At 46.3% G+C, this 14,501-nt stretch overlaps 1 protein-coding gene across 1 annotated transcript in view; it reads left to right on the plus strand.

Annotated features, from left to right (window-relative positions):
* LOC119466602 (collagen alpha-1(IX) chain-like) overlaps positions 1-14,501 on the plus strand; it is an 85,504-nt gene that overhangs the window by 6,048 nt on the left and 64,955 nt on the right. The window contains 4 exon segments of the mRNA XM_037727121.2: positions 1,781-1,869; positions 8,717-8,791; positions 10,038-10,103; positions 12,802-12,937. Of these exon segments, the coding sequence (XP_037583049.1) occupies positions 1,824-1,869; positions 8,717-8,791; positions 10,038-10,103; positions 12,802-12,937 (323 nt within the window). The 5' untranslated portion in view covers positions 1,781-1,823.

Consider the following 14,501-nt stretch of genomic DNA (forward strand, 5'->3'; position numbering starts at 1 on the left):
ATTGAGTCCAATTCACGAGACCCATCTCGACGGCTGCGGCTTGGCACAAGCGTCTGCGGCACTCATACACCGTCGCGGATAAAGTTGCGGAGGCGTGGAAGTCTACGTAGAACGAAGATCACAGATGCATCTCCCGAAAAAAAAAAAGAAAAAAAGAAAGAAAAACATTCGCAAGTCATAGGACGGCCAGTTTAGCTGTAGTTGGTATTTTGTCACTGAGAAATTAGAGCGCTGGGGCGATGGAAACGTTTCTCCTTTCTTGTCTCGGCGTCCCAACGCTCTAATTTCCCAATGACTCACAATCTCTTGTTCTTTGCGAATCATGCGTGTCGTCGAGCTTCAAGAAATTCGGCGTTATAATGAATGAATGAATTGTAAATAAGATAAATATACGTAAGGTTTATCAATAAGCTTCATTTTAAAAAATAATGTCGCTGAAGTTCACCTTTCGAAAACACATTCACGGGATCAGTCCCACGCTGAACATGCGTGACATCAGGCTTCGCAATATTTCACGTGCATGAATTAATTAATTAATTTATTATTCATCTGCAGCGGCAGCGAAACCGCTAATTCTAAACACGAGAAATGTGCAGATGAAGAAAGAAAAAGCATTAGAAATATACAATCTGACTTGAAAGGCAAAGCGATCAATCTTCTGCGCTCGCTCGTAATCGGTTTCCAAACGATAATTAAGAAGTGGTTCAGTCGATGGGAAGAAAATGGCTACGCTGGAACACACCTACTACGCATACAGCTGCTACAGTGATACGCTGAACGAGCAAGGCAACTGTAAGCGCGCATTTTCTTAAAAAGCGTTATGCGTTTGTTGCTGACTAAAAATATCAGTTAAAATACAATATTTCGAATGTGTTAGTGCGACACGCCGCAGTATAACTTAAAACAACCTGTGGGTATAACAATACCTGTATTGAAGTACAGGCAGATAGGCCGCAGTAGAAGGAGGAAAGAGAAAAGCAGAAGGCAGGGTGGTTAACCAGGAATAACGTCCGGTTGGCTACCCTACACCGGGGGAATGGGAAAGGGGCACACAAAGATGACAGGGAGAGAGAGGAGGGAAGGAAAGAAGAAAAGTAGCAGTGAGTTCGCTGACGCGTGTGGTATTGCACTAGTCACAGACGTTCAGTAGAATGCAAAACAACCTATGGTTTCTAACAATGCCTGTGTTGAAATGCAGTCTGATAAAGCTCTTCGCGATATTGTCAATATTTAGAATGAAACTAAAAGCTTGTAGGCTTCTCTAAGAGCGCGTTTGGGCATGCTTAGAAAAGCTTTTGCCGCGAGGAGACAATCAAGCACCTACTCTGTGACTGTCCCCGCTACAATGTGGCAAGAAAAGTGCTCGCGACTGCGCTTGAAAAACTGGACAATCGCCCCCTCACAGAAGAAAAAGTTTTAGGACACTGGTGTAGACGTACTTCGGCACTCAAGGCCTTAAGGGCTCTGCTGAAGTTTTTAAGGGCTTGTGAATTGTGCGACCGGCTTTGAACGTTGTAGCGCGTAGGGTCGCGTTATTGCGCAAATTTTCTTACTTCAATGTTATTTTTCTTTCCTTCTATCATCTTTTATTCCCTTTGCCCCTTTCCCCAGTACAAGGTAGCAAGCCGGTATTCACACTGGCTAACCTCCTCGTCTTTCTTTCTCTTTCTCTCTCTCTTAGAAAAGCTTTTGCGTTGCGTCAATTGTTTTAGCATGCGTGCGTACATTCCCTGCATTCTGCTGTTCACGTAACGTTTTGCACCTTCGGCCCTCTCTCCAGCGCGAAGTCGCCGCCTGACGGGAGGGGGCGCTGCGTACGCAACATGCTTTCCACGCTGTACTGCCTGGCGACGATGGCACTTATCGCAGGTAAGTTACATCTGGTGGCAGTGGTGGCATTGGTGGTGGTTTAGCAGCAGGTCGGGTTAGCCTGGCCAACACTACCTGGATACCACAAGGCGTGTTTCGAGCCAGGACATGATACCTGGCTCGACATTGCCACTGCCAAGGCTCGCGTGACGATCAATAGCGTAGCAGTTTGGGCGAGTTAGTATGTCATGACTTTTAAGCTTGTAGCGCAGCTCGAACGAGCAAAAAGGAAGGTAGAAGGGGTAATGAACAGGATCGGAGAACAGGGTGAGCGCTACCCTGTTCTCCGGTCTCCGCTCATCCTGTTCTCCGGTCCTTTTCATTACCCCTTCCACCTTCCTTTTTGCTCGTTCTGAGCTGCGCTACAAGCTTAAAAGTCATGGCGTGACGAAAGCGGTGACGTCAAAATCACCGCGGCTTACTCGGGAGCATCCCCATTAGATTATATGGCAGTCGCGCGAGGTAGCATGACGTCATGGATCGGAGTGAACAGGCCTTGTGCTATCTAGGTAGTGTTGGCCTGGCGCGCTCAGCCGTCATTTGTTCCGTCGCTAGTTTACACTTACTCCGTATCGCTGCACAGTGCAATTTGCTTTGTTCTGCTTTGACAATACGTTGTGCGGAAGAGTCAAGTCAAGGTGTGACTAATAGAACAGCACTCTGAAAAAATGTTTACACCCTTTGGGTCATATCTTGTCCCCTAAACAATGATAATCGTCATCTGCCTTGCTTGCGTTCCCATTCTTGAAAACTCAGCGCTCGCTACTTTCCTGCCGAGAATGCTGTGTCACGCTGATAACGCGCAAGCCTTTCGTGACTAAGAAGTACCGGGCTCGCAGCGTTAAAGGAAATGCGGACAAGGCAGATGGCGATCATTATTTGGGGACAACATACGACCCAAAGGGTGTAAACTTTTTTTTTAGAGTTAGTGTGTTCTTTTAGAACAGCGCAAGCTACTATTTTACAGAAATCACACGATGAGTCAGCAGAAATAAATGACCTGGAAGTGACACTCAGGGGAGTCAAACATGAGCCCATCGGTCACTTTTTTTTTTTATGACCACTAAGGGTGTTTTTCGATTAATTCGACCTGTAATATACATAACCGATTTTGACACTTAGGGTGTTCTCGGTTAATTCGACCTGTAATATAGATATATACATAACCGATTTTGTGCCGAATTTAAAACCACATTCCCAACGACAAGACGATTATCACCAACCCGCCAACAAGAAATGAACAGACCAGAGCACGCCTTTGCTTCTCCTGGAGCGGGCTGGGGATTTTCGGTTGAGGTGCCTTGAATGTGGTCAGCTTATTACGTCTATACCTTTCAAAACACTCGGTGTTTGTAAAAATTAGGCTGCTAGAGATGTGCCTTCATTGTGCGGGTTAAGTCTGACAGCGGTTGTACGCCCTTGTATTCATCATATTGATCTGTTATTAATATGCATTCTTCTGATGTATCTATTACGTTATAAAATATTGAAGTTTTTTCTTTGAAAGCCGAATAGCCAGAAATGTATTCGGCTTTTATCACTTCTTCTTGTGTCGAAAACAGCGAAAAACTCAGAATAACAAAGCTGTCGAGTCATCGCAATTCCGAAACTCTGCATTTCGACATTCCTCTTCAAGTACACAGGGAAAGAGGAAATTTTATTCTCACAATGCAACCGCTGCGCCAATCTGTCCCAAAATAAAAAAATTCAAGGGGCACTTGGTTATCCCTACGTGGATTAATGCAAAAGCATTGCGACCACGTCAGCAGAAGCGCGGCGACGTCCAGTGGCGCCACTATAGCGGAGTCACGTGACTCGAGCGGCCACGTCAGCAGAAGCGCCGCGATGTCACGTTAACAACGGTGTTTGTCACAACGTGCCACATTGCAAGGTCGTGGGTTCAACTCCCACCAAATGTCGTAGGTTCGAGCGCCATAATTAACTCGACCTTAACTCGACCTTAACTAACTCTGACCTTATTTACACTGACCTTATTTACACTGACCTTATTTACACCTTCGCCTTAATTAACACCAAAGATGGTGGGTTCGACTCCCACCAAAGGTCGAGGGTTCGTTACCTTTTTGAAATATCGTGTGGTCACACCAACGCCAGATTTTCCGCCTCATGAGCCATATAATAAAAATAAAGAGTGCAATTCTGTTTCATGGAGAAAGCATAATTAAGGCGCAGTCGCAGTTCTACGATAGAAGTCAGGAAGATTAATATAAAAATTCTGACAGCAGGTTCTCTTGCGCGGGCACGTAAAGGTATAGCTCAACTGATACCCTAAATGTTGCTGCGCATGAATCTGCTGAGTCGGTCACTAAACCCTCATTTAGGAAAACCAAGTGTGAGCGCCAACTAATTTTAATGTGTCGTTTTCGCACGCAGCAAACCAACAATCACAGCTTGCAGTCTTTCTTACTTTTTTTTTTCAATTTCATATGTTCCGCAAAAGTTATGACGTACTGCATTGAAAGTTCCATGGCGTAAATGCCGAGTGCATCAGAATGCTCTTGCTGAAAGAAAATTAATTCAAATACTGTCTACATTGTCCGGCATGATGCAACTGTTGCAAAATGTGTCTACTTCAAGCGCTAGCACTTCATTGATTTATTTGTTTTTTTGTTTTTTTTTCGAAATGATGGCAACTTCTGTCGCCGGCTTTCTCTCAACGTTTGATTTCCACATGAACTGACGTATCCCACATGCCGATATAAGAAAAATAAGAATAACAGAAAACGCACAAGGAAACGTAATAACGAGCATAATTTCTCGACATACTTATTCTCGTTGCTGGAGTGCTAAGTCCCAAACATAGAACCTATAGAGGTTGAATGTTTTCAAGTTCCGTAGTTTTCTTTTTTTTTTTTTTTCTTTTTTTGCAGTTGTAATTGTGAGCTAATACCCGCGGAATCACTCGCCGGAATTAAATTTTCTTCTCCTACTTGGCAACACGCTTGCTCCCGTGGTGCCTTTATACAAGCCCATCTCGTCATTATATCTCTAAAGCCGCGTGTCTAGTCCAGAGGAAGGAAAAAGGCTACAGCAAGCCCTTTATAATCACTGGCAGCTATGCTGCTTGCGTCACGACTCAAAGTGCACTTTATTTCCATAACCCTCACTCATCTCATTTTCTTCCTCATTCCCTTTCCACAGTTCATGCAAAGTAGAAGGACAGAGCTCTCTTTTCTGTAAATTACTATATCTATATTTCTCGGAGCTGTCACTCCGCTACACGCGAAAAGTGCTCTTTAATTCTTTTGAAGGCTTTTTCAACACCACCTGGCTCCTTTTCAAAGAGCAGGAGTTCTTCAGTAGCCTTTTAGAGGACTGCGATAGAGCTCACCGGTGCAACGGCTGCTTTATAAAAGCCCCCTTTACATTTTTTTAAAATATTACTTAAGCTGAAAAATGATTAGGAGGAAAGATTGAACGATGTACCACCTACCTTTTTTCGAGCAGTTCGCATGGACCAGCATGTGCAGACCGCCAAGATGGCGTATAACGACGAGGGACCAAGATTTAAACTTCGAAAGCCGAGAGCAGCACAGGTTCACGCACAGCCAAGCATGGCGGAGGAATCAGTCTTGACGCGTACCACACGCGTCCAACTCCTGACTTGACTGATTATCGGCGCGCTCGAAGCGCTCGAGCCCTAGCACGTGGGAGTGCAAGACAGCGCATGCGCTCTTTCTGCACACGCCACCACTGGTTTCCCTTAAGTTCTGCCGCTGGTTCTGCACACATCTCGTCGGCTGATCCCGTCGATAACGCGGACGGGGCGCCCACCATGACCACTGACGAAGCGCGAAAAGGGATGGCACTGGCATATAAACGTTGCATTATATCGGTCTTGATCGCTTATAGCTTATATATCAAAACGTAAGAGCGTACTGCACACCCTTGCATGCACCGTCTGCGCCGTCTGCTCATTTTCGCCGTCTGCAAAAAGCCAGACGACTGTCTTCTGGCGGCGGCTATCTTGGAAAGAGCATGATTCGTGGTTTTCACTTCTGTCTGGCTCTGTCGCTCGGTCTCGGTGAGCTGTTGACGAAGCACTCGCGAGCATGTTCTGGCTTCTCTTGCAGATACGCGATATCGATGCCATCGCGACGTATAAACCATAGAGAAAGAAATTCAACAAGAGGGGACAGTCGGCAAAAACTGGCAACAGGAAACACGTCACGCTATAGTATTGATGCCGAACGTTTGCTGCCGCGAGCATCGAAAAAAAGAAAGTGAAATTAAGTTAACAGACATTGTATTCTTTTTTAATTCTTTGCCGCGATAACTAAAACGTTTTGCGTATAAATGAACTTCAACTTTGCGACTTACTTGCGTCACCTAGCGACAGGCCAATGATACGCCAAATGCATGCGTCATCCGCCAGACACTCCATCGAAGCGAGCGAGGACGGTTGCGCGTTTGAGCGCTCGCCCGCGGCGACCCGTCTGTCTCCATTTTCTTAAATGTAGCCTGGTTTCTTGGGCTCCCGGCGTATTCTTGCGTTCCTTCTGCACTGGGACAAGACAACACTGCACTATTGGACTACGGCAAGGTGAGGAATTTTGTGTCACAGTCTACGACGCAATTTGGCTTCGGGCATGGGACCGAGACTTAAGGCGCAGTTAGCGAACAACAGCTCGGTCATCCTGGCGCAGTTAATGAATCGTGCTTGGACATGTATTCCGACGCTTCCTAGGAGATTATTGTAACTTATTTCGGTTCTGTTGAGGCACACTGGCCACACAGGGCGCTGTGACGCAGTTAGCGAGAACCAACTCGGCCGTGGTGACAAAGTTAGTTTGGCGTGCAGTGAATCGTTGCGGGACAAGTTTGTGAAGTTTTTTTGTTGTTGTTTTTTGTGGCCCCGCAACAACATATGCCTTCTTTCGGTACTCACGCCTGTCGAAAATGCGATGGGCGATTGCCAAGAGTGATAACATGGGAGTGTGTTGCTGGCGCCGGCAGAACGCGCAAAAGATAACGCCGAGGAACATATCAGAAACTTGTAATTCGAAACTTCCGTCTTCTAAAGGACTGAAAACAGGCTTTGCACCCACGCCATTTGTCTTGAGTGCGAGTAGAAGGCCTTCTGCTAACGTCTAGCATGGTCCGGCTGGGAGCCTCTGTTGCGTCCGTCTCTGTGTATGTATAGCGTACCATCGCGTCGCCCGAGGCCAAGTTTTGGAAACGCGAAGTCGCCCATGCATTTGTGCTGCCGAAGTGCAGGAAATAATGCCCGGAAATTGTGGAATGCTTGGAAATCGGATGTTTTCATATTGTATGGCATTGTTTGGGATGAGTCGGGTATTTTCTATGCCATGTATGTAAAAGCGAATTGCTTTTGTTTGTGATGCCACCCATTCACCGCTTTCGCACGTTTCGCCTCTACGCGCGGTATTTAAATGTCTAAATAACAAAATGACACATCCTTGTAACATGCTGTTACATGTAACATGCTTGTAATTTATTTTTCAGCTGACGCCGTCCGGTGGAGCTTCATACGGGAACTACTGCTTGCCGGGGGTCACAACGTTGGATGTACGCACAAAAAGCGTGGAACGAGCTTTTATATAGAGCAAAATAAATATTTCCTCATTTCACAAGGGGTCTTGCGTCTACTTTGTGAAATTGCACGTGGCACAGATTTGATGGAACTTCAGAAGATCGTTCGCAATGATTTTTATCAAATAAACAGATTGCGCAAGAAGACCGTGCGCGGTCGAGCAAAAAAGAAAAGAAAAAGGATCAAGAAGGGCGTAGCCGGCGTGCTAGCTAGCGTGCAAAATGTGCGCGCCCAAAACCGAAAACGGAAGTCATTGATGCCGACCGCTTGGCGCGCTGCAGTCAATTCGGCCGCTGGGCTGTGTGGGAGTGTCCGCCCTTGTTGAATTCCTTTATGTCGCGAGCGTATAAACCACGGCTTGTGCCGCTTCCAAGATGGACGCTCTCCGGAAGACGAACGTCTGGCTTTTGCAGCCGGTCGTGCATCGTCCGGCAGGGACGCGAACACTAACCTACCGGCTACGCTCTTGAGTGTTGCTGTTAGCTAATCTTAACTCATGTTACGGTTCACAGGAAGATTGCAGAACTGCCGCTTCAGAGGCAGTAATCACGCATACGTGAGGAATCGGTATTTGGGCAAGTTCTTACTGGGTGAACATCTTGAAGGAGGCAGCGCAAGACGACAAAGACAGAAAAGCAGGAGAGACACAGGACAGCACTGCACTCGCAACTAACTTTATTAGAAAACGTGAAATTAACGTAAAGACGACAAAAACTTTTTTGTAACTATTAGCTTGCGAGTCCTTGTACAACTAACATTCCATACACTCCTTAACTCGGAAAACCGTACGCGGAAATGTATGGAATTGACTCGAGCATATTCTTATTGTTAGCTCTCGCGAAAATTGACACTAATTTGATCTAAACTGTTGCGTCTTCACAGCCGACTAAAAGCACCCGGGAATTGCGTTTCGAATATAACAAGATGACACGAAAATCCAGAATGTAGCACCAAAATGCCAAGATGAAGCAGACAATGTTGCGTCTTCATTTCTGCGTTTAGGCAAAGAAAAACTGTTTCTACGACAGGAAACATAAGGAGATGGTTCGTTTCTCCAGGTACAACAAGATGCTTCCTTCAGCATCTAAGCTTGGTATTTGAAGAGAGAAAAAAAAAGTTTTCATGTTCGTAACATACCAGGCAGTGGTGAGGACCGACTTTAGAAGTGATTATATCCCTAAGCTGTCCTCGAGACTGGGGAGTCTATAGTTCGCACTGCGTGCTGAATATCTGCTTTGTTATATTATGTCTTACTTTTTTTTCTGTTTGCAGTTGTGCGAACACAAAGCGACGACGACCTGTTTATTCCCGGAGAGGAGACGCTGGCGAGGCTGCTACCAGAATACGGTATCTATACCAGACAGTCTCACATTCCTGAACCAGCAACACTGCATTGAAAAACGCATCTCCACCCACGTCTGTAACTTGTAGCAATAACGCGATCCTATCAACACGGACCTTGTCGTTGTAATGAACCGCGGTGGGCGAAATTGTACAACGTCTGTGTCAAGTTAATGGAGCAACATAAAATCAGTTGTATACGAAAAACGAGCCATCATATTCGAAATGACATCATAAATGTCATGTTGCACTACCAGTTGCAGTAACTATACTCTCCAGTTTCAAGTAGGGACGCCAATTTCAAATGAACTTGACCGGTGAGACGTGCTCCCAATGCCCCCAATAATCTACAATCTGCGTCACACCGTCTAGCGTAAAGCAAAGAAATATTGTTATGCTCCATCTACAAGTCATTTGCATTCGGTAGTACCTTCGGCACTGCTGAAGCTACGAGGCGTACATGGGCAATATCCTTGCGCAGCGGAATATATTTCCGGCCGCAAATGTCTGATTAATGACGGGGTTAGAGAGTTTGGTTTTACTTAGGTACGGTGATACGTTACAGCGATACGTGACATGTTAAGACATTTGTCGCATGCACTTCGTATACCGCGAATTCAGCGGCCGCCGAGCAGACAACGTCACGCGGATGAACACATCTCGAGGGTGGATTCGGCCTTCCTATTGGCTAAAGAGTCTTGCAGCTTCCACAGTGCGGCAAGCGAATCGTGAGATGGAGTGTAGATTATTTTGTTTTCGGTTCCTAAGCGCCGGCATCTAGGGCTGTTATAAAATACAATTCTCAAGTTTGCGCGCTGGGACACGAACTTTCTCGATGGTGAAACAGTGAAACCAGCCGTGCGAAAATTGTCATGCAAATGCGAGCTGATCAGATCACCGTGCATAAGTTGTAACTGGAAAAAAACTCATGCTATACGCTTAACAGCCCAAAATGGCGGCGCTCCCAGGCTTCTGTAAATGTGTGTTGTGTTGTGTTGTATTAATTTGCGCAGTAGGTAACACCATCTCATTATTCGTCATCTCAAACTCTCCTCTCTTGGACCGCGTAAGGACTACTTACGAACAGCCCAACTGACTAAAGGAGTATTACTGCGCTGCATTTGTGTCATCTTTTTTTTTTTTTAATCGCACAGCTCCGGAATCTGTGCGTTACCTACTCTTCCTTTCCACAATGTGTTGAGTTTCGACGTGATACGTGACGTCATCTACTAACGTTAACATACTATCACAGATGAAGCGGACGAGGAAGCTACAGAAGTGTGTCCACGAGCGAAGCCCGGACAAGACGACCTGCCAGGTAGGATGCCATCTATTGTTTTCTTGTTTTTTTTTCCTCACTGGGTGAACAGCACGAGAAGCCCGAAATGCAGAATTCAGATGTTAAGAAAACAGACGGCGCACCAGACACAAATCCCAACTGTTACAACATCTGTATTCCGTAATGGGGGTTTGTTCATAGACTTCCCCGACCCTACTTGGTTCTTATTGTTTAGCTTTTTAATACGTTCTTTCTTAAAAGACACACGCACACCTTCACGCAACACCTCGCGAGACACGGCTATATAGCATCGTCAAAAGTGTTACTTACAACGCACACACATAAAAGTCTCCGAGATTAAAAATACGTGCTATAAGCCCTTTTATTCAATAAAATCTATTTAACCTACAGGCACAACATCAAGCGTGTGACGGAAACAGTTCGTTGTCGGTTGTTTCCAGCCATGCAATGAAGAACACCTTTCAGTATTCCGTTCTGCGCGCCGTACACTGCCCAAATTTCACTGTTTTGTACAAGCAGCTTCGGGACAAGCATATTACCGAGCCCTGTTAAAGTTCGCACTTGCAAAGTAATCCTGAGCGTACTGGCATTAAAAAAAGAAAAAAGAATAACAAGTTCTGCTTGAGGTACAAAACGAGAGAAAAGTGCGATGCCCGTTCAATGAAAGAAAGTGCAGGTGTCTGCCGCAGAAAGTTACCAGCGTAACACTTCGAAGTATGCAACACATTTGGCACACGTACAAATACTGAGCGCGAGCACTCCATGACGTAGTAAACAGGATCCCACGTTGGAATCACACCTGCGGTGCATTTTGTCTGACGCTTAAATTTCTGGCTTGCCGTGTCAAATACTTATCCACGTACGCGAGATTTCTTGTGCGCGCTTTGAAGGTGTCAAAAAAAAATAGCGTAAATAAAACCAAAGGCGATAGCGAAGTGGCAGGCGCGAACGTTAACCAGCATGGCATGCCAACCTTCTTGAAGCACTGTGGCGCCACCTACCACCAGCGACTCTATGACGTAGGAGAGAGGATCCCAAGTCGAAACGTCTCCTGAGGCGCATGAGTGTCTGACACTCAACTTTGTGCCCTACCGCGACAAAATATTTGCACGCGATTCTTTTTGTGTGTAATTGAAATTATATAGCAGTATAGGTTGCTTACTGGGCTAGTTGGTTCACTGCAACTTAGGTAACAGCGCGAAAAAGCAAGGAAGGAACGACGATAGAGAGTTTTCTTTTTACTCTCTCTCTCTTCTTCGTCCCTTCCTTATTTTTTTTTTTCGCGCTGTTACATAAGTTGTATATAGCAGTGTTTCTCCAATTTTTCCAGTATATACGTGACCCTCTATAGTAGTACCAAACCTACCACGACCCCCCCCCTCCCTCCCTTTTATAAGGCTTCTGAATTTTTCTTTCAATGACACAGATACATTTACATTTGTATATATTTAAAAGACATTAAACGCAGCAGAGAGCTACCAAAATGCTTCTTAATAATTGTTTAGCGAAGATTGATTTATGCCTGTATTTTACTGCGAACGATGTAGTTTAGCCTTTGAGGCCCGGACTTTATATGCGATAGCATTTCTTTAGCTATAGCTCTCAGGCAACATTTCGTCGTGTCGCACCGATAAATGATGCAGTGCGAAGAGGCAAGTGGACAGTTTAAAGATTGGCGTCAAAGGTTAGGGCAAGAGGCATTGACGTCATTGGTGAAAGAGATAGTCGGACCCTCCATGGCCCACAGAAAAAAAAAGCTCACGACTCATTTGGGGCTCATGACCCGCAGTTTGAGGAACACTGTTATAAATAGGATAAACCAGCAAACAACGCAACCTACGACGACCTTTTAAGGCGAAAGCCTTATATGCCCCATGAAGCGAAAAATCTGGCATCCGATGTCCGTCCGGCGTTATCATCCGATGGTACAAAAAACAAACGTGCCCAAGTGATGACGTCATGTTCCCAGCGCTGGATCTGCCGCGGCAAGCACTGCGAAATGCCACGGTGAGCAGCCACGGCGTCGGCCGGACGCCGTGGGCCACATCCAAAAAACCTGCCTGGCCCACTCCCAAAATTGGATTGAGGTGGATTGAAGTGGATTAATGCGGGATAAAGTGCATTATATAAGGTGGATTAAAGGGGATTAACATGGTTTAAGGTTTGTAAAAATTAAAGAAAGGTGGATTAAGGTGGAGTTTTAGTTTAAGGTATCACGTAAGGATACTTAAGTATAAACCGCATTCACGCGATCTTGCGCGCGACAGCGACAAGCGACGCGATGGAGATGGCTGTCGCGGTCGCTCGTCGCCTACAAGTCGCACCGCATGCGAGCGACGACTTCGAGCGACGTCTCCCCGGTGTTGCCGGTATGAGGGCAGCAAATACTCGCCGAAACTGGCGTGACGCTTGCTTTATTAATTTAAGTTGATGTGTTTTAGTGTAAAGAGCAGCATAAATATTCTAAAGGTCTTGCACTACGTTATTATCCTTGCACGTATCAAAATCTAGTCGTTTGCTCGTTCCGTGCGACAATCGGTAGTACTTGACTGATGTATATCCAGTTCCGGCTTCGCGCTATTGGCTAGTCGCTCATAGCACTTCCGGGCGACGAGCGACGAATTCTAGATTTCTAGAACCGAGCGATTGAGCGAAAAGACCAAGCGATCTGTTCGCGCGACGAATATCAATTTTCTTTTTTCTTTCGTCTGAGCAGGATTCGACATGATCCGCAAGTTCCGGTTGGACGACGTCCAGTTTGAGTTCCCGGGCGTCAAGCGGGTGACCGGCTCCAACAGCCTGCAGACTGCGTACAGGCTGTCCCGGAAAGCGGAGCTCGTACTGCCCACCAGGTACAGACAAACGATTCCGAATAGTTCTCTTGGGCGCCGCCATCTTGGTGGTACCCAAGGAGGTCCCATGGGTACCATCAAAATGGGTACCACTCCCTGCGCCCGTGTACAGCTTTACTTAGGGTATACGTGACCCCGTGATCAGCTTGGTTTGTTTATAATGCATTCTTCTGAATAAACTTTTGCCAGTTGCCAGTTCACCGCCTTGTACACCTAAATTTACCTTGTACTGCCACTTCTTTTCGGTGCGCCCTCCTTCCAGTGTCGCGTAATATTGAAGTAATTACGGTCCTAAGCGCGGTCGCCCGACGAATGGTGTTGCAACAGCCAATATGAAAACGGGAAATGAAAGAGCTAGGTTAAGGAAAACGCTGTTTGGAGTTGCACGAGTAGGTTAAGGCATGGCTCACGTCAAGCACGGTGGCAGTCAAAATAGAGCTTTAGATTAGGGGACGCAAGCGGCTTGCGCACGAAAGGACCAGGGGCCACGGTACTGCGCCTGCGCTGACCCCTACGTCTGAGTTTGCGCATGCGTAGTACCGTGGCCCATAGTTCTTGCGTACGCAAGCCGCTTGCGTCCCCTAATCTAAAACTCTCTAATTTTCTAGGCACGAATACGACAAACCCTTCTCCCCCCTTTCCCCGCCCCTCGCACCCCGGCCTGGCCCCTTAATATCCATGGTAGTTACCATCTGGAGGGGAAGGGCAAGTGGGCGGGGTTCTAGGAAGAGGGTGTAGTTAAAAGCGCATCTCAGAAGCTGGGTTGATTGGATATATTTCCGCCGGGAATACCTTGCACATGGAACCGTCCTGTATTCTTTTTTTTTTTATGAGATTGCGAGCAAGGCTTCCATATGAACGCCGAAACGTCTTGTATTTTCAGGTTGCTTGTGGTCGGCGATCCATTTTTTACCTTTGACTGTATTCCAGGAGGGAGTCCAAGATACCTTTTTCTGTGATTCGGCTTCCCGCTGATGGGTGAGAGTGTATAGGCACCCATAGACATATTTCGCTCACATTCTCTCTCCATGCCCAGTGGTTTCACGTTTGCAAATGCAACCCTACTAACCAGGGCAACTTGCCGGAGGGTACGCGTTGCAGTGTGTGCGGTTGCACACGATCCTGTGCACCAGCACGAAGGAAGCGAGAAAAAAAAAAAGCCTTCCGTCTTTCAGAAGCTCAACAAATCGTCCTCAAGGTCGTGAAGAGCACTTTCATAAGCGTAGCGCCAGACATATTGCTTCTTAGTCTGCTGCAACAAGAAAAGAATCACGCAAGAATGTGGCCGCTGTCAACTGTGGGTGGGAATTTCTAAGCTCGATCGCCACAGCGCTAAATACATCTAGCACACGATAAAGTGAAGCACAAACAGCGGCAATACGTCATCTATCGCACTGTACTGGTGTGTTGTAGTGGATTACCACCACCTTGCCCAAGCCTTCCACAAGTGTAGTTCAGCAAACCAGCTGCATAGCTAAATAAATGTTCCACAGCACAGCCTACATAAGCGACCCCGCGTACTGGCACAGGACACAAGGTTAAACAGACGCAATGAACAACCGTA

The sequence above is a fragment of the Dermacentor silvarum genome, chromosome 10 (genome assembly GCF_013339745.2).
Source record: "Dermacentor silvarum isolate Dsil-2018 chromosome 10, BIME_Dsil_1.4, whole genome shotgun sequence".
Classification (NCBI taxonomy): Eukaryota; Metazoa; Arthropoda; class Arachnida; order Ixodida; family Ixodidae; genus Dermacentor; species Dermacentor silvarum.